This window comes from Sebastes umbrosus, chromosome 16 (assembly GCF_015220745.1).
Source record: "Sebastes umbrosus isolate fSebUmb1 chromosome 16, fSebUmb1.pri, whole genome shotgun sequence".
Lineage (NCBI taxonomy): Eukaryota > Metazoa > Chordata > Actinopteri > Perciformes > Sebastidae > Sebastes > Sebastes umbrosus.
This window is the reverse complement of record NC_051284.1, coordinates 18,344,612-18,368,812: the sequence shown is the minus strand read 5'-3', so window position 1 is coordinate 18,368,812 and position 24,201 is coordinate 18,344,612. Positions and strand designations below refer to the sequence as shown.

Genomic DNA, 24,201 nt, shown 5'->3' with positions numbered 1-24,201 from the left:
AACAGCACCTCATTAAGCTCTCAATGGCACAAGGAGGGCCAAACATCAGTCTCCCATCAACTAATGGCTTCCATCTCCACAAAAGTCAACAGCTTTTATAGCAAGCAAAGAAAAGCAAAATAGCAGCCATACAGTACAACAAACCACAGACCTGACATCCTGACTCTGACCCTGAGTGTACGCCGAGACGTGAACAGCTCTTCCTATCCGGAACTTTCTCTGTCCCAAAAGAGGCATAAATGGAAAAGACAGTGCCTGTACAGTGTTTTTGGAGGCCGCCTCACCAGCCCATGTATCCTCTTCTGCTTCTCGTGTTGGATGTATTATAGTGTAATCCCGAAAACTTGACAAGGGAGAGGCTGGCATGCTGGGGACGGCTGGGGGATTTTCCTGCGTGCCAGAGAGGGTTTAAAGAGAGTTAGAGGAAGAAGGACTCAAACGTTGAGAATGCCTTTCTCAGAGGACCATTAACAGTGACCTCGGTGGAGCTGGATATATATCGCTTCTGCATCCGAATTTCAACCTGAAAAAGAACAATCAACAGCAGTACAATGTTTTAAGATGCATCTTCATCTCACAGGGCTGGATCTTCATGCAGAATTCTTCACAAAACGAAGGGATTTGACCTTTTTAATGTGACCAAAAACAGGAAGCGAATTACCGTCTTTGCTGACCCGTACCCATGATATTCACTTTTTCTTACATATTTGCTTTCCATATGTGCTTTTTTTTCTGATTTTCCCACACATAAATATACAAAACCATACAAACATATGCACATTTTTAAATTTTGGTTTATTCGTGTCGCCACTCTCTGGCATGCAGCCTCGAAATGGATTTAATTTGGGGGTCTTTGGATGTGGAGCGAACATTTGCATGTTTCTAAGTAATAAATGAAGAGCACTTGAAAGATTGTGACTCAGCATGCACTCTGCTTAAAGGATTGCTGGTTGGCTGCATTTAAAATGCACACACACACACACATAAATTAGTTCTTACGGATCTTATTTATGCTTTTTCACATTTTCGACATTTTTATTTCGATTCTTTGTAATTCGCTTCCTGTTCTGCATTATCCTTTTCCTTTCTGCTCAACCATATCAAGAGAACAAAAAAAAAATCTTAGTTTGCACGCAATGAAATGCAATGCACATGTAGAAAAAAAAGACATAATTGTGGGGGGTAGGGGGGATATTGTTTATAACCTCAAACCATGCTACAATTTCCATGGTGCTTTGTTTTACAGCTGTTGTCCTCAATCATGTATGTTGAGAGAGCCATAGCAAAACGGAGTTTCTGTTTTAACTGGACTACAGATTACCAGCAAACAAGGCCTGGCAAGGCGGACTTTTTTTTTTTCCAGTGCTACTGTAAATACTGTATACATGCCAGCCAGTCATAGGAAGACACAAGACTCCTCTAAACACAAGGAACTGACCGTTCAGCTTGTACATGACTGGGTTCGCCGTGCGAATCGTCCCAGCTTATCTCCATTTTCTTATTTCTATAGAGGTGTATTTTTTTGTTACGTCATAAAAATATCAACTTGTGGTTGGTATGTTGGAGCAATCTCTCATTGGATGGTGCAACTGCAGCAATGGGGGTGCCATAGAAACCAATTTAATAGTGGCCAGTAATCTAAATAAGGTGTTTTCATTGAGTTAAATGGTGCATATCTATGACAGAAACATTGTTAACAGGCTCCTGCTGGACTTTAGATATGACACTCAACATTTATTGCAGTACGACAGGCGATGTAAACAGAATTTATGAATGTTGCTATTGAATGCAGCTGAGAATGACCAATTGCTTAATGCCCCAATCCAACACGACTGCACTGTTTATCTGACAAGATCATGTAACCATAACTGTGACAATTTGGGACATATGAAATCCGTTGAAGAACTTTGGACTTTTAAAGCTCCATCTGGTTCCTCTGCTGTTGTGGATTTCAATGCTGTGTTGAGTCAGACCCTGGCGGGGCTGGCCTGTTTCAGAGGCATTTCTCAGTTCTCCTGTATTCCTCATACCAGCCGCCATCTAGCTGTAATATTTATTAGTCTCCATACATGTACAGGTTGTTTTAATTGTGAAGAGGTCTGCCCGGTGGCAGGAGTCAAGTCTGTCGCCGCTTTGTCACTTTACTGTTTATACAAGCAGGAGATTATATGCAATCAATAAACTGTAAACCCCCATCAGTCATCATGATGTACATACAGAACGAACTCCGAACTGAAATGTTTGTTTACCTTAAGAATGCGCATTTTTTCACTAATGTTCATTCCCATTACTTTGCTAGAAATATCTACAGTATGTTCATCTGTGCCTTGAGATACAGTAAGAGAGGTAGATTGTCCCGACAAATTCAGACTTGCACCGTATTTTTAGTCTTGCTGTGCATATAAATGACATGCAATACTGATTGTGAGGTTCAGTTTTTTATATTTTTTCCTTTTTGTTGGAACATCGTAAAAGTATTTTGGTTTAAGCGTAAAAAAAAGTTCCTCCGAGGGAACTCCTCCCCATGGGATGTCGGAGCAAGGTTCCCTGAGAATAAGCTTTTTTTTTCTAACCCAACTTCAAAGTACCCTTTTAAAGAGTATAAACCGCACCGCCCAAAAAGCTATGTCCTCTGGATTTGTCTGTCAGAGTCGCAGGGTGCAGCGCAGCCTCGGAAAGGATTGCCATGTGGCCTCTTCATGGCCACTGCCGGCTTTATGATAGAGCAAAAACAGACCAGACGTACCGTTCAGAGCAGCTCTTAGTGCACATGCCAAGACTTGATTATCATATAGTCTTTCTCTGTTATTGTTTCTGCTACCACTCTTCTCATTTACCAAGAGGGAATGCCATCTTTTCCCCAAATCTCTCATCTTCTCAACCGATTCCAATTTTCCTTTTAGTGTTTTAGAGAAGTGTGCCTCCCTCCCCCTTTTCCTCTCTTCCTCTATTTATCTGCATCTTCCTTGGGAAGGCCTTGTCCTAAACAGCGGCGATTGTTGGTTCAGACAGAGAGTTGTAATGGGCAGCTCCCCTGGGTAGCTGAAAGGTCAGAGGTCAGGGCTGCATCTAATCCTGTCTCTACGTATTGACTCAGGGCTTCTAAATACAGGAGAGACGAAGACCGACAGCTTGGCAGTGGTGTCCACTTTAGGGATAATTAAAACACCCGAAGGTGTCGAATGTCCAATTCTGCCTGAGCTCACGCTGCCAGAGATACACACGGTGTGGTCGTGCATCGGTGTGCGTTGTTATTAATATGTCAGTGAGGGATCCCGTTTTTAAAGCTGGACATGTGAACGGGCGTGTTGTAAGCTGCTGCAGATCTCCAGAGTAAGAGGGCGCTGACTGACAAATGTGCACGTGTGTTTGTCAGAGTTGGCATGCAGGGACGGAGATTGTTTTTGTTGAGGCTGACATCACTCTGTGATGCAAGTGCTAACACGAATGCCCTCCTCAACCTTTATCCTGCCTTACTTCCCTCGTGTGTTTCCCTCCGCCCGATAAATCTACCACGCAGACAATCCTCCACCCCGTCCTTTCTACAAATATACTGTGCAACCTTTATCATTTGTCTCTTTCACTTTCTTACCTTCTGCTCTTAAACCTGTCTCCCTCGTCCCTGAAGAGAGCATTCGAGTCTGGGGTCCCAGGAAGAGCCCAGCTGTCGGAAACTGTAGGTTTTATGACGCGTTGGAGGGTTTCCCTCCTGGAGATGAGCTTCAAAGAAAGCAGGGCTTTTTAAAAAGGGCAAAGTTGAAACTCCATCCTCCGCCATGCATGATGCCTTTCTTCCTTACAAGGCCCCAAAGTACACTAACACCTGACTGTACGTCCACTGAAACCTATCTGGACTCCGTGTGCCAGGATGAAGCTTCTACCTGTACATGTTTTGGGCGACATCCCACTTACTCACATGTTCTAGGTCTTATTCGTTGCTTCCAGTGGCGAGAGCCGGTACAGTGTTGACACGGTGGAATGTACAGACTGGTCATCTGGGACTCGAGTGAAGACTTTACTGGTTTCAAGACTTCTATGGCTTTTGTGGCGCCGTAAAGAAACAGCTGGGGGCTGTTTTCAGAGGTTTTTGTCGGTTCCAGTTTTGCAGAACATTTGTTGAACGAGAGCAGAATATTTAGGACATGGCTGCGAATGTTATGATAGAAAATTCCTACGAGGACAAAGAGGTGGTTAAGCAGCGGAGAGAGAAAAGTGTCGGCTTCCGCTCTCCTGCTCAAATACCAACTTAAGAGTTAACAGAAATCCTCTTAAGCTCTGGTGGTGTGTGTATAAACATCCGTTATTTACAAGTCATTGTTTTTTTTTTCCCGTCATATAAAGTAGACTAGAATGTACTTAGTGGAGATTGGAGTGGCGAGGCAGAAATGGCTCTCAGGCAGCGAGCAGGCCCTTGTCCTCAAAAGCCTCCATTGTGGAGGCAGGGTCATGGTGTCATTGGGTGGCGTAGGCCATAATCTGCACTTAACCAGCACTTAACTTTAAGACCTCAAATGACTAATGCCCCCTTAGTCCCCTTCGTCAAAAAGTTTCTTCTTTTTGTGTCCCAGAATTGTACTTTAACTCTGTTTCAGTAGCCGTTTGCTGAATGTACCACAGTCAGATATATGTGTATTTTTGCACCAGCCAAATTAGAGTATTTAAGAATCATCTCACCTGTTCAAGAAAAGAAATTGGCGTGCACTCAGTGAATTAATATTATTTTAGGTATGGCACCCTGTTATGCCTGCATCTCAGCCTTTCTAACATTGTGCCAAAATCATTCCACAGTATTTCCAGTTTACAGTTAGAGACAATGCTTCCCCGAATGGTCACCCTGTCTCTAAGATACTGAAATTAAGGGGAAATATTCAATTTGAGGGTTTTTCTGTTTGTGTTTTTATTTCTTTGTTAAACAAAAGATGTCTTATTTTGGAAGCTATATCGGATAGATTTTATTTAAGGAAACTCTTGTAATTTTGTAAAGTGGGCCTTATTATTGAAATATATTAAGTATTTGTCCATCTTGATTTTAAGAATGATATTTTTTTTGCAAGATAATGTATCTTCCTCGTTGTTAATACACTCCTGGAGAGTACTTCTTCCTGTATTTTGTGTTTGTTGTTTTAATGCAAGACATTTCTCACGACCTGGAGACATGATGGCACACCGCGGATTAGAAAGTGAGAGAGAGAGAGAGAAGCCAGGGTTGTGTCATAGCCGTTGAAGAATGAGAGCTATGTGTGTTTTATCAGCGCTGAGCAGGTTTTGCAGCGCTGAGTGGTTCGCCATGTGTTTTTATCGGGAACCATTCAGCGCTCCGGCCTCTTCGGCGCTCTGTTCTCCCTCGCTCTTAAATTCAGGGTTCGTACATCTTCTGTGCTGTATGTTTGTAAGTGCTGCCAAAGAAAGAAGCGTGCAAGCCCCAGACACACATGTATATATATATAAACACACACAAATAATCTAATAGGAATTTAACATGTAACTGGATCTCATCTCTTTTACACGCATACATGCACAGATACAAGAATTTCAGGCCTGTACAATCAACTGTTTTTTATTGTGTCATTTTGTTTGCAGAAGAAGGAGACTGACAGACAGAGATGTCAAACACAAAAAACTGTATGTAATGAAATCAGATCAAAAGGGTTTTATGATTTATAACTGCTTCTCAGTCAGTGTGTCGGTCAATGCCAGGTGGACTGTGTGGAGAGGCTTTTTTTTTCTGTTTTAGACTTAATACATTGTGCATGTTTTTAACCTTACTGTGGCTGGCGCACTCTGCATGTAGGTCTCTCGAAGCTGCCAACTGTACAGCAGACCATATGTATTCCAATAAAAATAAAAACCAACCTGTTTGTAACACGCCTCTGTGTTGGAACCTGTGTGTGTGTGTGTAAAACTCAAACCATGAACGTTAATCTCTTTTATGCTTTTTCTGCTGAACAAGCTCAGCAAGTTTTTGATTTCATAGCGGTACACCCTCTCTGTGAGTGTGTGTGTGTGTGTCCGATCCCCTTGGTTTGAACAGCAGCTGACGGTACGCAAAATAAGGAGGCAGACAAATGAGGCAAATTTGGTCAGGTAACAAAGACGAAAACCACAAGCTGTTGTGGAATGCAAAGTCAGCACGCACGACTTTCTCTTAAACAGCTACGCCTTCACTTTGTGAAAGCCAGCACTTCTGTTTCCTGCAACTTCAGTTTGCTTTAAATCATCTAATTTACACGATCTAAGTTTTCATGTGAAAACAACCAACCTCTGATCCTCAAGTTAATTTATTATCCATCAGTAATGCTCAATGCATCTCAGGAAAGTTTTTTTTCGTGTGAAACTTTTTCACTTCAACCTCAAGCGGCCTGGTAATTTCCAACATTTCCCAGCACCGTTTAGTAAAACTCCAGAGAACAAGCCTGAACGTGTTGAATTCAGCTGCATGGCTTTTACAGTATATGTAGGTGGAGAGTAGTTATAGAGCAAAAGATCAACTCCTGGTGCTCAGCTGCATTGCATTCTGGTCTATTGAGGCTATACTGCTAATGGACACTTCCTCCTCTGGGATTTGAAAATTAAAGCTTTACACTAATAACCCAATTATATCAAACTATATATTACACATCATTATTCAACTATATAAATAAATAGACTGGAAAAAAAGTGTTTAATTCCTGATGCAAAACCCCTCACCAGCCAGCTGCTTCAGTCTCAGGGTCCTGATATTGTGCAGGTGTGAATGGGACATGTTATCAGTAACAGCTGTGCTTTACCTACAATGTGAAAAAGGCCTGCAGTCTCCTTTCAGAGTAAACAGTAAGACGTACAAGATAAAGAAAAATCATCACTTATCATCAAAGTTCACCATTTAGTGAAGGGAATAATCAAGAGTAGGCCTTGGTTTGTTTGTTTGTTTGTTTGTGGGGTGTCATGAGTCAAGCTGGTTGAGAGTCAGGGGTTAACACTCCTGTCTCCTGCTTGTGTGGTTTAATCTGTCCCAAGTTCAGATGCAGGGAGGTGCTACCCTAACACAGTGGTGCCTGTTCAGACCCTGGTACTCCTGAGCCTCGGCGCCGATGCCTGACCTGAATTAGTGCTGTGAAGTCAACCATGGAAATGACTCAGATGAGGAGGAGTGAGAGTGAGAAAGAGGCCTCACTGTCCACAACAGGTGTCGTAGGGAAGAGGTGTTGATTGTGAGAATACATAAAAAGGGTTGATGAGCTTGCAGCTTTGAATAACTTTGGAAGTAGCTTGATAATTGTGAATGTTATATGAAATTTTAGGTAATTTACTAAGTGCAGTTAAGTACAGCTGAGGCTGAGTGGTGGAATGTAACTAAGTACATTTACTCAGGTATTGTACTTGAGTTCAAATTCAAGGTATGTGCACTTTACTTGAGTATTTCCATGGTATGTAACTTTATGCTTCTACTCCTCCACTACATCTCGGTAAATATAGTACTTTTTACTCCACTTTATCTGACAGATTACAGTTTTTCATCCCCGTCCTGTCCAGAGAAAACCACATATCTCCAGATGTGTTGATGTTGAATAAACTGAAGGATGAAGTGTTCATTTACGTGTGGATAAAATTCTCCTACTTCTTAAGCTAAATAACCTCTTTAGAAAGCCTCTTTGATCAGCTGGAAAATGCATCGCCACAAAGCTGAAAAAGGGCGCTGTTTTGCTGCGCTCATGAAAAGTTGACTTTTTAGAGATGTGTGGTACTCACGGGACAGCGACGCTACAAACATATGATGATCTTACAGACCATGATGCATTGCTGTAGATCAAACTAACCAACAGCATATTAAGGCGTTATAAAAAAAACATCTACAGCAGTAAAATGCAACATACACATGAATGCAGCAGTAATCTATAAGCATTACATATCATAAAAACTGTACTTTTCATACTTTAAGTACATTTTGCTGACAATACTTACATACTTAAACTTAAGTAAAGTTTTGAATGCGGGACTTGTAGTGGAGTATTTTCACCATGTGGTATTAGTGCTTTTACTTCAGTAAATGATCTGAATATTTTTTCCACCACTGGATGGGGCTGTCATTAGTTTTGCAGGTATTAAGTCATAAACCAAAGTACTGATGCAGGCCTTAGAGGAAAAGTCTCACCAGAGACTGTAGGATTCATCATCTGTCTTTAAAAAATTTCACAACAATCTATCAAATAGTGGTTAAGATATTTCAGTCTGAACCAAAGTGGTAGGCAGACCAACCTTAAAGCCATGCCGCTATGGCTAAAATACTAAACTGACATAAAATGAAACCAATGTACAGTTGCTATATAATCTAATTTCATATTGGATTATTATGGGTGATGTCCAAAATGCAGCTTGTGGGAGATGTTTGAACTTGTGGTACATTCCACCCCACACCTATGAATCACACGATATGTGCTCAGACACGCCGTGGTCTCTCATTCAAAGGACTTTTAATAACTCTCTATTACACTTTCTACATCTCTGCCTCTCTCTCAACTAACCAGTTGATGTGGGCTGGAGGCTATTATGAAAAATCACCTCACCAGTCAACAGTTGCACACCGCTCTGAGCCTATATGGTTTACCAGGGAGGTGAAAATACCCGAGCGCCGCAGTTCAAAAAACCCCAGCTCAAATTACTGTTGTTACATCAAACATCTCCTTTGGTCGCGATAATAATAACCGCATCTCTGGGGAAAACAAGGCCGGTGACGCTCGATAGTGCATGGAAACAGAGGGGCAACAGAGCCCTGAAATACAACTCCACAGAGAAGCCTCATAGCTCATGGTTGACCATTTTAATCCCCCCCCTCCTCATTCATCAGATCCCCCACTATGTGGAGCTGCTGCCAGGGACCCTCATCTCTCCCTCACACACAGTGCCACAGACTCTGGGAAGCAGCCAGACCTGCAATGAAGGAGGGTCATTGGAGGGTCAAAGCAGAAGCAGCCATGTTTCTTTTGTACATGCATGTACAAGTACAGAAGGACCGCAGGTGATCTGTCTGCACACACACCATATATCACTTTCAAGAAAAACACGCCGATTCCAAGATACAATTTCCGTCTTTTTTTTTTAATAACAAAACAATCGACAATATAAAAAAGTATGGGATGACAACCATAATAAAATACTTAAACTGCTATGGCAACAAAAACATTCACAATTCTTTCAACATATCTTTCTTTTTTAGCTTTTTTAATACAAACTATTTTCACTACACTCCTGCAACCTAAATGATCAAAAAGTAAATTTAGGAGGCATACAGCTACAGTACATAGCGATGTTTTAAGACAAGGCCTTGAGATTGAGCTACTGAGTTGGTCATCTGTCTTATATGATATCTGGCTCTGTGTACATTTAGGGTTTAGACAAGGGGACATAAATAGTTTTTTTTGCAGACATGCTCCACGTGGAATCAAATACACTGAATCACTTCAAACATAATGCCATGCTTCTTTTTTTTAAGACTGGGAAATCACACATTTCTAAAGATGAGTTATTACATCACTATGTAATAAAATTGGGATTTATTCATCATTCGTCTTTGTAGTAGGTTACATCTGTCTCCATATTTTTGCTGGAAATGTGACGTCCCAAAATAAGTCTGAGGAACTGAAATGCTCCAAACTCAATTTCACATCACACCTAAAGCCAGAAAATGAATCTCTGTCATTACTTCTTCAGTAAAGGCAATGATGCAAAGTGTTGTCAGGGACTTCCAAGATCTTTCACGTACAGAAATAAACAGTTTATGGATAAACTTTTCTCATGAACTGCTATAGTTGGTCCCACAGTCCCACAGAGTTGGCAGGAACTAGGAGAGGCGATTTTCAGACGCTGGGGGTGGGCTGAGCCTGCTGCTGAGGGTTGCTGGCGACCGTGGGCGTGGCCTGTCTGGGAAGCGTGTACATGGCACCCAGGAACTGATCTGCGATGCGCCCGGCCTCCCGGAGCCCGCTGAGCAGGGCGCCGTGAACTGTGGCGGGGTAATTCCTGATCGTGTGCTCCCCAGAGAAGAAGAGACGGGGGACGGGCTGAGAGGGAAACGGAAAAAAAAAACACAGTGAGGACAATAAGGAATTCAAAGGAAATAGGGGATTGGTGGGAGAAGAAAAAGTGTGGTAGTAAACTGCCAGGACTCATCAGTCAACACATAAATATGACTCAATCAGCGTGCCGACATCAAAACGGCCAAAAAAACATCTGCGTGGAGAATAAAGTGCTCTGCTTTGGTTTGGTGGAGTATTGTGGGCAGGCTGGGATGCCTTCTCTCCCTCCATTTCTCACACACACATATATATAAACTGACATTCTCGCCCAAATAAAAACTTAAAGATTCTCTATACGGGATTCAGAGTATTAATATAGCAACAAACAACTATTAGTTTTGTAAAGATGTAGAGGAATAATGTCTACCTGAGCAGAGAATGAAGTCACTCTCCCTTTATGTGTGTGTTGTAATCTGAGGTTCTCTGTGCTTTGCTGACATAGCCGGGCCGGCCGCAAGTCTCTGTTGTGCCCCACTGGCTAACTAATTGCCACCGCTCTGCACTGAGCTCGTATGGCGGTTACAGCTGATAACGCCATCCCAAACCCATGGCGTCGTCGCAAAAGCGTAGCAACCCACCCTCCGGTTCTTCCCTCAGGTAAACACTATTAGCTCTGTCTGCACTGTTGCCGTTGTTTACACAGTTCATGCTGTTAGCAGTTTATATGAAATAACCACATGGTAATGCCTAATATTCTATAGTCTTGTGTGAATTAAATATTGGACAAATAAAAAGTACTATTTTCTCAGAACTTGAGTGCAAAATGAACATAACAGTTTTAAGTGAAATTCAAGAGAAAAAAAGGTTTTGACAATATATTTCATCATATTGCCCAGCCCTACTTTAATACTAAGGCTTCTGTAGCGTTGGTTTGCTTACCTGTGAGGCTCCCGGTATAGCAGGGCCAGGTGTGATGGGTTGCGCCATGAGGTCATAGTCGTTACCCGAAGAACCTGCTGCGACGTACGAGTAGGAGCCCCGGGCCCATGGGTCTGCACGCCAGCGGGTGACCACAGTTTCTTTTGGCTGCCATGACGACAAACAACAACACATATTTCTGAGGAGTTTCCATGAGGATATTAGAGGGACCTGTAAACAGCTGGATGGCGAACAGTTCCAACGCTGGCCTCCATGCATGTGATTTTATCCCATTTGAAACCATGAGCAAATGATTTATAATGACGGGTGGTTTGGATACGACTCCAGTGCCTCTTTCACATGTGCTCGCTGTGTAAAGTGGTGCTGGTTAGGGGGGTCGACTCAGGAACGGATTTGACATTCCACTCAAAGTAGTGGAAAAACCAGAGGAAAACGCTAATGATGGAGCTTAAAAAAATAAAAGCCACCACTACTTTTCTGTAAACAGCAAACATAACGAAATTGTATTTAAACAAAAACTGCCAGCTATGTCGAATTTTGAAGACATCGTGTTTGAGAGGAATAAACTATTTGGGATGTGGACTTAAAGGAGAACTCAAAGTGAAAAGCTCAAGGTGAAGAAAGACAAATGTCAAATGGAAATAACAGTGTGTGAGAGTCTTTATCATACCTGTGGTACAGCGCTGCTTCCAAATATTCCTTTGAGAATTGCCAGGCAGCGTCCGACAATCACGTCATCACTGATGTTCTCCATGATGCCAGCGGCCTCGCCAGCCATCAGAGCGAGGAGGATCGGGGCTGAAATAGAGAAAAGGCAGAGACTTTTTAATAAATGTATTAGAGAAGCAAAGGCCATTCAGTACATATGGACAGGACATTTATGTCAATACCACATCACTCTGCAGTGTGAAACTAAAAAAGGGATCTATTGTCACCTTTGTAGAGGTTCCAGAAGAGGAAGAGTTCGCCCCGACTTGCCGTGGTGGAGCCGACATGACCAAACAGGTTGACGCTGGGATCCCAGAACACACGGTCAAAACACAACACCACCTTCACACAGGGAGGAACACAACACAAAGTCAATCAAAGTGCTTATTTTAATACAAAAGCTCAACTGCCTGTGAAGCACATCTCAGCTTCGGCACATTCACTTCATGATTATGAATGTGTGAATGATGGAGCGCCCTCTGCTGGAGACATAGCAGTAGTAGCAGCTCAGATTGCATAATAATGCAGTATTCTCCTCTGTGCTGCAGTAGAATTAGGAGATAAACTACTCTGCTGCAGATGATGCTCAGCAACAGAGAGAGAGAAAGAAAGAGAGAGAGAGAGCTGGTGGGTCAGGAGTGACGCAGAATGAGGACTCTGATCCGATTACAAACAAGCTGGCAAAAAGCACCTTTTTGATTCGCACGCCATCAGGCTCCGACTGCCTCTCCACTCCTATACTTTACACATTGCCCATGCCACCCTTTCAATCCCACTCTCCATCCTCCGTCTCAGCCCAGATGTAAAACAGGCAATATCACATAGGCAAGGAGCACAAATTCTGAATACTCGTTGTGTTTTTAGCCCTCTACCACAGAAGGTCAAGTTCCTAGCATAAGGACACTGCAGCAGAACGAGAAGCAGGAGGTCTCTCTAAGGAACAAAATCTCCAGTTCTGCCGGAAGCGCAATACATGATTTAAAACCTGACTTGAACTCTGATTTGTGACTCGTTTAAAAGACCGGAAAGTTTGCACTGGTCTGCACAGAAATGTGGCAGATCACACCTGGCACACATTTTCCTGTAGTGGGTGGAAGGGTTAGCGTTAAAATCCCCGGCCTCCCACTTAAATGTCAGACTACTCTGGGCTGTCTTGACTATATCAAACATAGACAAACTGGACAAATCAGAATGGGATTCTGTAGTTTGGTTAAAGAGGACCTATTATGCTTATTTCCAGGTGCATACTTGTGTTTGGGGTTTCCACTAGAACAACTCAAGAACAATTCAAAAAAATGCTTTACTTTTCTCATACTGGCTGTGCTGCAGCACCTCTGAAATGCCCTGTTTGAGCTTCAGTCTGCTCTGATTGGTCAGCTCGCCCACTCTGTTGTGATTGGTCAACTGAACCAAGCACGTCGGACTCCACTCCAGCTCCGCTCTAACTAGCTTTGTTTGAGGGCGTACCAAACTAGCCACTGGCAGGTATTAAGCAACTGTGTTACTTGGTGACATCACCATGTTACGGAAGAAAAGGCGGGAATTCAAGCGAGGCGTTTCAGGCAGTTCAGCAGCAGTGTCTCTGTAGGGGAGTGTAACTCCCTTTGGCCTGGACTTTGGGCTCTGTAGCTTTGTAGACCTTTTACATCACATAAAACTATATAACACTCTAAAGGAAAAGGAAAAAAGCACAAAAGCATAATAATGGGTCCTCTTTAAGGATAGATGGCAACAAGCTCAGTCTGATAAATGCTAAGTACCTTGTTGAGGTTGCCAAAGCCCATCCTCTGTATAGCAGACGTCTTCCACTCGGGCAGAGGGGGAACAAACTGCACAGCGGGGGGCTGCTGCTTCAACACGCCGAGAGGCAAGGTGCACAGCACAGCGTCACACTTGTAGATGAAGGTCTGGGTCGTGGAGCGAGTGTTGACTGCTATCACCTCACAGCCTGGAGAAACAACAGACGAAGAAGAAGATCAATTATGAAATTCATAGTGGAACTTGTGGCTAAAAGTAGCAGAAGACAAACACGTGGTCCTGTGCACGTACCAGAGGCCGTGTACCGGACCTGCCGCACAGCTGTGTTTAGTTTGATGTCCAAGCCTTCAGCCAGGGCCACGGGAACACAAGAGTAACCGTTCCTTACTGTCAGGTGGCTGCCAGTGAACTCAAAGTCATCATCCTGTGGAGAAATGAATAACATGTCACCCCAGTAGCACAATTATCTTCCTACTGTAATAAAACAGAATGGCAAGAGGTTATCTCATAGTTAAACTAGCAATAACTTGTTACGCACATGTGTTTGCAAGAGGCCCGAGGGTCTTTGCGATGCACGACTATTGTCAGAACTACACAGTTATGACAAAATGGATTCATGTATTTACCTGATCCCAGTGCTTGAGAGAAAGGGTGGAGAGGGGTGTAGCGTTGGCAAACTCCAAGTTGGCAAAGTGCCAGTCGAGGATCTGCCGATCCCTGGATGACAGGTAAACATCACTGTGGGAAAGAAGGGAAGGAAGGAGACATGGTGATGTATACTGACAGCTATTCGCACATCAGAGGGACAGGTTTACTCATGCACAAGCTGAGAAAGCTTAAACTGGTCCTAACATAATAATAATAATAAATACATATTTGAACACATTGCCATTTAAAAAAGAAAAAAAAAATCGGCATATAGCCACAGGACATACACAGGTAAACACATGTGTTGCTAATGGCTGCAGGGCTCCAACAAGCAATTATCTGTTATTACCATTAGAATGATTTCACTCCAGCGCATAAGCCAATATTGCTTCAACATCAGCAATCTAGCATACTTAGTCTGGCTAGCTCCTGATTAGAAGAATTAATAAAAGAAGTCTTCCGGAGATCTGCAACAGGCTAATGTACTGATCCAAACCAGACCAACAAGTTGCTGCTGCCTCTGTTCCTCGCTGGATTCAAATAAGAGCTTCATGTAGTTATTCATTACACTGAAGCATTGCACACCCTAGGATGTGTTTGCATTAGGCTCTCAAATATATATAATAATATAAGTTTTACTGATGTGAAAAAAAGACGTTTGGCTTGCCCAGTAGCACAGCAACCATTTACCAAATAGAAACACATGTTAGAGATGTAGGTTTGTGTAATGACAAAAATGGAGCTGGGAAGTATGACCAAAAAAAGTACATTATGGTGTCATTTGACTATCGTCCAGTAATCACATATGTACTGTGAAGGTATATAATGGTTCTCCCTCCTAAATTGTGATCAAATAGAATGTGATTTAATATTTGCATGCTAAGAAAAGATGGGTGAAATAGAGACAAGCTCAATTTAATTCTAGCCAGTACTATATGTGATACCGAATAAAAAAGGAGAATGAGTAGCAGTTGAGGATACTATGCTGAAGCTTCAGAAGGACTGGTTACCTGGGTGGATTGGCCTCCAGCTCCTGCAGCTTCTCCTCCAGCTTGACCTGCATCTCCACCAACTCATCGTACTCCTACACAGGGACCAAGCAGACGAGCACAGAGATGTAAACACATCTTCATTTCATCCACGTAGTATCAATGCCGGGAAATACTGACACAATGAGAATTTGTTTAGAGCTGAAACAATTTATTGATTAGTTGTCAACTACTAAATTACTATTTTTATAATCAAATAAACAGATGGAGTCATTTTTTTATATTTTTTTAAAAAGTCAAAATTGTCTGATTTCATCTTCTTAAATGTGAATATTTTCTGGTTTCTTTACTCCTCTATGACAGTAAACTGAATATATTTGAGTTGTGGACAAAACAAGACATTTGAGGACGTCATCTTGGGCTTTGGAAAACACTGATTGATTAATTGAGAAAATACGCGACAGATTAATCGACAATGAAAATAATCATTAGTTGCAGCCCTAAATTCTTTTACTTTCGAGATTTTATGATCATGAATATTTATCACAATTTAAATGTCATTAAAACTAATGAGCTAAAACTTAATGAGAAAATTAATTGAGAAGCAAAACTGTTTTGCTACACATTTACATCATCATCTTGACAACTTTCCACTACAACTGACAATTGATATAGATTTTAATGTTACAATATAACTAATGTGCTAATATCTTACCATTATACACTTTAAATGATTTCAAATAATTCTCAAAAATGATATTTTGCATCACACTGAATTGACTTTAGGAGCTGGTAAAGTCTTTAACTAGGTGAGCATGTGTTGCGTGCATGTGTGTGTGCACACAAGGTACACACCCAAAGGGTTTCAGGTCATGCAGAAAGGACAAGCAGTCATGACAGAGAGGGCTGACTCAACCTGTTCATCAGTTCACCACAATAGAACCAACTACAGCAGCGGTGCAGAGTCTGGTAATACCACCTACCACGCCAGGCCCCAGGACACTACAGCTACACCGAGTTTAGAACATTTGACGTCCTAATGACGCCTCCCAGCTGGCGAGACGACCTGGGAAAAACACTTCAAGAATACTGGAAAACATCCCCAGCAAAAACATCCCGACAGCCTTAAAATCTTGTTACATGATGCAGTCATGCATGTCATGAGACACACACTCTTAAATTGAATGCTCATTCTGTCTTGATGAAAGTGTGTGTGTGTGTGTGTGTGTGTGTGTGTGTGTGTACATCCGCAGACATAAAGACAGTCAGACCGTGATTCAAAGCCTTGAAGTGGTTTCTCAGACAGCGGATGGGTAGCAGACAAATTCAGTTCAGACACCAGCTGTGTTTAAACCAACTAAAAACCTCCCTCTAAAATACACACGTAGCAGCAGTGGAGGTGATTTATCTGAAGCAAAAATAAAACGGCAGCGCTCGCTCTAATAATACATCCTACCGAGGCATTAAACCACTTAAACACAGCCTGTCTGGTTTACTTAGAGAGCACGGCATTGAAAATTCTGTGAGGCATCCACCCTGACTTAGTAGTTCATAAAATACCCATCATACATTCTAGTACTTCTGCATTATAATACTGCTATTTGATCTTCAGAACAAATACAAATGTTTCTGCAAATTGTGGTCGACCTCCTGACCTGCAGGTACACCTAATAATCAACAAAGGAAATCTAATATTGTTTCAAAGTAGTTCAAACTACAGCAACATACTCTATGTAATACCCACAACACCACAAACACAGTTGGAAATAGTTAGCTTCTAAACTTAACTGCCCCGACTAAAGTATTTTAAGTTCTGCAGCCTGGAAGTAATGAAAAGCGTCACACAGGAATCTATTCTGGACAACAACCAGTCTAGATAACTGCCCACAGCTTGGACATATTTGTACAAACTGTATGGTGGTGTAAGAGCTCGATTGTAACTTTCTTTTTCTGATCACATTTCTCTTTCTTTTTTTACTGAAATAGTGTTTGAGCTCACTTTGCAGAGCGCGGTGAGGTCTCTGTTTTTGCTCTTCACCAGGAACTCGGCTGTGATATCTCTGGGCGGTTTCACTTCGCTGGCCTCTTTATACTGCTGGTGGAGCTCCTTAACCCGTTCCTTCGTGGTCACCATCTAAAAAGGAGAGGGAGGGGAAGGAAGTCATGAAGGTGATGGTTTGAAGCAGATTATCCTGAAATCGAAACCAGTAGTGTTCCAGTTTAACGCCTGCTCTTTACTAGAAGTGTACTCCATCTATTAGCTCTCTTAGCGAATCAATCGAGCAAACATAACTGACATACCAGTTCACAGAGGTTTGCCAAATTCGAGCAGTAATTAAATGTTAACAGTGCAATTTCATGTCTCTCTTTTTCAAACAAACATGACAAAAAAAAGTGGAAAATGAAAAGGTCTTCACCACTTTCCAAAATTTCCCTTTAAGTAGTCTTAAAGGAATAGTTCAACATTTTAGGAAATACACTTTTATTAAATTGTGGTGCATTATTTTAAGTAATGTTTCGTCTTGTGGTGCAGATTACTGCCACCCCACAAAAAACTTGCTCTCACCTTATTGAGAAGATCTCTGAGGTCTTCCTGCGTCTTTACAATCTTCTTCCAGTGTTCTATCTGCTCATCTTTTACATGCTTCTCCTGCAGCCTGCAAACACACACAGACACACACACAAACAGACACAAGATTAGAGTGTTTGTGTGCATCTCTTCTTTGGTACACATGTGTAGGATACATCTGTCAACCCAGCTCATGCAGTGTACACCATACTCACTGTATGACCACCTCCAGGGCCTGTCCCAAAGAAACGGGTTTGTTGTTGAGGAAGTTAAAGTCCAGCTGGTGGCTGAGGAAGGAGGTGGCCTCCAGCAGTCTGTTGAACTCTTGCTCCACCATCTCGTCTTTTTCTTTTGGCACCTGGACACGCAATCACACCACAAGGACCATCAGTCACACCGATGACAGCAGTGATGGAATTTATAGGAAAGTAAACAGTAGGCAAAGCACGCCAGACTCATTTAAAGCCACAAAAAAATAGTATAACTGGTACAATATGCAGAATTTCACTAGAAGATTTGTATTTTTTATGTAATTTATGGCATTTTATACATCACTCCATCATCCAACTTGTAACTGAGTCTATTTTATATTCACTAATATAAGCAGAAGAAGCATAGGTAAGGAATGTATTATGTAAATAAACCAATACATACACTTGTGCACCGTTCACCCTTGGGTAGTTCACCAAAAGATGAACATGGAAGAGGTTGCAAAGACAAGAGGGGAGGGTGGGGGAGAGAGAGAGAGAACATATTAAGTAAACACATCTTTAACCTCAAACAGGTTTGCACAAAAGGAAAACATGTACATTTAATTTGCCATTTCCTGCGGAAGAAGAAACCAGTTACACATGATGTGGTTGGTCTCTACTTCAATGGAAGAGGCCCGAACATGAATCTAAACATCCTACTACCGTTGCTGCCACTTGACGGACAGGAGAAAAATGAGAAGGGGAAAAGGCTGTTTATTTCCAATTTAACAGCATTAGGCTATATCTGTTTTCTGGTCTCCTCTGCTCTGAAAGGAACTGAAGCTGTTGTTGATGACACGCAAGGCTAAGCAGTTAACTGAATCCACCGTTCATCCATGTATTTTTGTGGCTCGTGGAAAGCCAGATCCCCGCCTCAGGACAACAACAGGGCTTAGAGAACAACTATAAACCCAAACACGGAGCACTTCAATGCCAAGAGGGAACTCTTGTGCATAAGTAAACATATTCTGTTAAAAGGAAGTAAACAACACAAGGTCCTGGTTTCAAAAAATTTAAATTTGGATTACACATGTCTAAGGCAGCTGTAGCCAGAGGATAGCTGTTTGATCGTAGCTATAAATGTCAGTATGACTGAAGCAGGTAGATATTTCTCAGGCATCAGCTGGCTGGAATAAATAACACGCATAGCCCTGCTGCCATTAATCTCTTGCTATCTATCAAACTGTTGCTTTCTGAGTAAACCTAGGATTTTTTGCAAATAACAATCAATATTTAATCACTCATAAGGTTATCTCTGGCAAGATAATGGATGAGAGGCAACTCAGTTTACAGATTAATAAATGATTACATTATTATACTCACAGCCTGGCCATTGGCTTCATACAGTGGACACTTCTGTTTGATCTTGGCCAGCTCCATGTTAACCTGCTTGCTGATCACTGCCATGGGATTCCCTCCTGCAAATACACACGCACACAATTGACAATGACACAACATAAGCATGGACAATAACACCCTCTACAGGTGGATTTTAGTAACTGTAGAAACTCTTGTGAGTACTATTATCTGACTTTGTTAAACATCAATGGCCTCAAATCATCCGTCTATGATGATCTGTCATGATTAGACACTAAAGGGTTAATAGGATGCTTTGACTCCTCACTAACTTGTGACTGACTTTAGTATTCACATAAAAGAAACTGGATATGAATCTTACCCAGCCCCGTCACCACCATGGCTCCCAGATCAGCGACATAGTTGCCCTTCCTAAATGTGGCCACTCTGCCTCCAACACGGTCCTGCATGGAAAAAGAGCAAGGTACGTTTAGGGTACTCGATTGGTTATCATCTAAACCCTTAGAAAACATATGCACAAATTACCATATAGAGAATGTATATAGGGTGGCATTAATCTCACAATGCTATCAATTATTTAAAAAAGTAGATGTTTTACAATCATAAAATGATTTATACCAATAGCTGGTTTAGAAAATGTGACAAATATACTTGAAATAACAGATTAATAGAAACCCTGTTGGTGACCTACCCTGGCCTCCAATACTGTAACATCCATCCCGAAGCTCTGTAGCTGCCTGGCTGCAGCTAGGCCAGACACACCTCCACCGATGACTATAACCTTCCCGGTCTTCTTAGCTGCAACAGCAGGCAGGGAGTACGTTAGGTAATGTAAGACAATCACTTTGGTAAACTAGAGTTTGTTTTTTTGGGGGTCCAAACCCCAAACATTTGACTAATGGCTGGTGTTATTTAACTAGTGCAATGAATGAACCGAACTTACTGGGTAACGGCTTGACCCTCTTGTAAATGCCAAAGTTAACGAGACCGTGCCTTTCTAAGTAGCTGTGTATTCTGTGGACCAGCACTGCATCACCTAAAAAGAGAACAAAAAGCACATTGAATCTCAAATTCTGTAGGACTACAATCTTCTTTTAAAATAAAAGAAAGGAATTCAAATGTAGAAAAATAATATTTTATTTAATTTCTCACTGTTGTATGGAGCTTCAAGCTGCTGTGCTGTGGCCTCAAAGGTCAGCTGGATTTTAGGGTTGTCCAGCCACAGTTGGAGCTGTATGAGGTTAATATGGATTAAGATACAATAGTCTATATGTTTCAAGTTTGTTTAACACAAAGTAATGTTTCTACACAGGCACTTACCGTACGGTTGCGGATGTAGAGGAAGACCTTCTGAGTCTGCTGGGGACCGCTGATGATGTCAGGGAAGCAGGCGGCCTCCTGGGAGGTCATACGGTCATGAGGAAGACGACTCTGGAAAGCAGCTCCTTCTACACCTAAAAATAAACATACATATCACTATATCACTATTCACACAACATTGAGTGCCATTTGGGATCAATTCAAGACCAAAAGAAAGAGCATTCATGTGCAATGAGCCACAGCCTTCATGTTAGTAGAGAAGAATATATGCATTCTCAACCAAAGAGAAGATCGGGCTTTTTTATAACAAATTTTTTAGTTTCTTTCCTCAACAAAAACATCAGTTTTATTTCACTGCTTTGATATGATGCATCAAGTTTCAAACTCACCAGATGGCTCCTCTGGTTCACTGTCATTCTCTTCCTCTGGCGGTGGAGGTGGTGGAGGGATGACCTGCTTCCTTTCCTTCTCTGCCTTGGCATTCCTCTCCTCCTCAGAGTAATATTCGTCTTCCGACAGATTGGCCAGGCTTTCGTCCATCTCGCGGTATTCCACCTGCAACGGTCGGCACAATAAAAGCATCATTAAAACCGGCGTTACGGTGTATTTGTTGGAGTGCTCCCACGTCATGTACAGTAGATGTGCCAAAACAACAAAGAAACAATTACCATGAACACAGCACACTGCAAAGACTACGAGACATTACCTCTACTGCTAATTTCCACTGGCGCACATATGCAAGTGAGAACCTGTGACTTCAGATAGAGAGCAAAATTGCACCTAAAGTTTCAATTACGACACACGTATTGATCCTTTAAAGTAAACAAATGGTGATAAAATACAGTGAAATCTGGCACTGGCAGTTTTTATTTCACACATATCAGTTTTGGCAGCATCTTTTCCTCTCTGAGCGAGAGGAAACACACCCTTAAATATTTACTTTTGCTCGCTTGCGGCGACTTGTTCTGCGAACTTCAGCTGAGTCTGGGTCTGCCCCCCCAGGGCCTGCCTGGTGAGGCAAAGGGGCTCCTCCAGGTTCCCCACTAGGGGATGACCTCTCCTTTTTCTTTACATCCATAAGTCCTGGAGCTGGGGCTGATGGACCAGTCTGGGCATCAGAAACCTGTACCCTATCACCTCCCACTGCTGCCGCAGTCGAAGAAGAGGTGGAGGAAGAGGAGCCAGCATCTGACTTCTTGCTAGAAAGCATCATGGAGGATGTTGGAGGCCTCTCCTGAACAAAGGGGGGGAACAGAAATTTGATGAAACCCATCAAAATGAAACAGCCCAAGGGAAATGGTTGATATTTAAATGTTCGAAATAGTATAATCAATGAAAAAAAAGATTACAAAATATTTCTAAAAGAAAAGATGAAAATTATGAAGTGTGGGTTGTGCGTGCTGAAAACAAACAACCAAACAAAAACAACTATTTAACGTGTGCCCTTTTTGGCATTCCTAATTTGTCTGAAAATTATAGCCTATAATAGTTAATATGTAAAACTTACTAAATCCATGCTAAACTACTACAACCCCTATATCAACTGGTCACTGTGCTGTTGGGGGGCGGTGAATGCACCTTCAACAAAAGGCTAGCAACATACCAAATCCTGTCTGGCTTTGGGGAGATGCTTCTTCACCCAAATAATGTCACACATCTGCATCACTGGATGATTTAAACAACTGTGCATGAATGTCATGGTTTGTGAAATGAGGGTTTTATGGTAACAGTAACCTTGTCTTGTTTTACCCATTTCTCCGGGCACCTGGTAATATCCATTCAAACACTAAGAAATGAAGACAGAACCAGAAATATGGTTACATAGACAGGAACCAACTGGACAAAAAAAAAAGGTTGGCCTTTCACATTACTGTACATCCACTGAGATTTAGATAAACATTTTGGGAAAAAACCTGTTAGCAAATTCTACTGAACATTGCAAGACAATCAGATAAACATGTGTTTTCACTGTAGCTCACTGGTTTAACAGGACTTAGTTCAAGTTTGTTTATTTATTTTGCATAATTTAAGACTATAAAACATAACAAAAGAAATAAATGAATAATATACAGTGCAGGAAGAGGCAAAAAAAAAACACTGGGCTTATCTGAAGCCTCCACCTAGAGACAAGATTAATATAAAGAAATAATATGACTACATAATAGTGATAACAAAACAATTAGTAAGAGATATATATATGTAATAACAACAATAACAATACAGTAAATATATAAAAAAGACAAGTGTGTGTGTGTGTGTGTGTGTGTGTTGCGTGGAAGTGTATGGTTGGTTAGATAGATAGATAGATAGATAGTAACTTTATTGATCCCGAGGGAAATTCAAGTTTCAGGCATCTCAGTTCCATAGTGCAAAACATGTTAGTAAAAAGGCAGTAAAAATAAGTTAGTAGTGCAAAGTACAAAACAAATATACCAGATATAAAAATACAAGGAGATGAAGAAAACTGTTAAAACTGAATATAGTGCAGGGTAACAGCTGTGATACAGGACTATTAAAAAGTGCAGAAGAGACTGTTAAAAATGAGTATAGTGCAGGGTAACTCCAGTAGCTTAATCTATGAAAGTGCACTGTATGCATTATTATCTGGTTAGTGTTTGTGAGGAGGATATAGTTTAAATATCTATAAAGAGTTCTGGGTAGAGTGAGAATAAAGTTAGCACTATACCCACACAAAAAAAGCTGAATGTGTTCCCATATGAACTTTAATATATCCTAGATTTGCCATCTGACTATTGTTACCTAGCAAGGCAATCAGATAACAATGTGTTTCACCACAGCTCACTGGTTTATCAGGACGTTAGCACTACCCACTCAAAAACCTGAAAAAGCTGAAAGTGTTCCCATATGAACCCTGGTGTTTGATTCATTAATTTAACATTAAAAGACCTTAATATATCCTAGATTGCCATCAGACTTTTGTTAACTAGCAACGGTAGCTATGGCTACCCACGTTAGCATGCGTTAGCTAACTGTAGCTTTGTTCTTTACAGCGACTTGCACACAGCACCGACGAATATAATATTATATTCATGTAATATGATTGCAACAAGAGCTGCACAGCAAACATAGATTTGATCACTACTAACTAAATGTATTTCCTTACAGATTTTACATTAGGAGACCATGCTATGTTAGCTTAACAAGCTAACAATGAGATGCTAGCACCAACAGTAACACAGTAGCAGGTGTGAGCTTATAGTGATAAAACAAAGCACTTTACAAAGAGATCGGTGTTGATAAACTTGCTGAGTGATAAGCAGACTTTCCCTACATAAGGGAGGGTAATTTTTTTATTAATAAATGCTCGTATTAAATATTGAAAATATCAATATTACCTCTCAAGTCCTCCGAAAGATGTCAACACAAAGACGGGCACAGTAGCAGGTCTCCTTTCAATGAACTCGTTCCTGATTGGCTGAGCGACAATGTTACCCAACACCAGTCAAGCGACATGATTGGTCAAAAATAACTGTCAATCAAAAAAGAAGTAGGCGGGGATTAATTACTCAAACTGCAATGGGGATGTTGTTGTTTTTAGTTTACGCTTATTAATATGTGTTTCAATAACATATCCGCACTTTTTTTTCGGGTATAAAAGTTAAAAAGAGTTAAAGTTGCTGTTCGGGATCCAGCGTTTCCGCCCTTATCTTTTTTTCCCCCCCAGAAAGAGTACAGGGAATACAAAGAAA

At 41.4% G+C, this 24,201-nt stretch overlaps 2 protein-coding genes across 5 annotated transcripts in view; one reads left to right on the top strand and one right to left on the bottom strand.

Annotated features, from left to right (window-relative positions):
- Positions 1-5,865, top strand: part of luzp1 (leucine zipper protein 1) — a 53,902-nt gene extending 48,037 nt beyond the window's left edge. The window contains exon 8 of the mRNA XM_037796706.1: positions 6-5,865. The gene's annotated coding sequence lies outside the window, so the exon portion shown is untranslated. The remainder of the gene's footprint in view (positions 1-5) is intronic.
- Positions 5,866-9,054: 3,189 nt separating this feature from the next.
- Positions 9,055-23,965, bottom strand: kdm1a (lysine (K)-specific demethylase 1a). Of its 4 annotated transcripts, none has more exons than XM_037746706.1 (22): positions 23,848-23,959; positions 22,226-22,277; positions 21,432-21,725; positions 20,881-21,049; positions 20,492-20,625; positions 20,324-20,402; positions 20,115-20,207; positions 19,863-19,969; positions 19,533-19,614; positions 19,178-19,272; positions 18,258-18,275; positions 17,819-17,961; positions 17,601-17,691; positions 17,034-17,168; positions 15,056-15,129; positions 14,024-14,135; positions 13,689-13,821; positions 13,400-13,587; positions 11,867-11,981; positions 11,602-11,729; positions 10,932-11,078; positions 9,055-10,037 (listed from the first exon to the last, which is right to left on the bottom strand). In XM_037746706.1, exons 2-22 carry the CDS (start codon positions 22,268-22,270, stop codon positions 9,834-9,836), a joined length of 2,586 nt encoding a protein of 861 aa, XP_037602634.1. In that variant the 5' UTR covers positions 22,271-22,277; positions 23,848-23,959; the 3' UTR covers positions 9,055-9,833. The 4 variants fall into 4 exon arrangements, with proteins under 4 accessions (XP_037602634.1, XP_037602635.1, XP_037602636.1 ...); XM_037746707.1 differs by having other exon boundaries at positions 20,881-21,046; XM_037746708.1 differs by having other exon boundaries at positions 22,241-22,277; positions 23,848-23,932.
- Between the last annotated feature and the right edge of the window lie 236 nt (positions 23,966-24,201).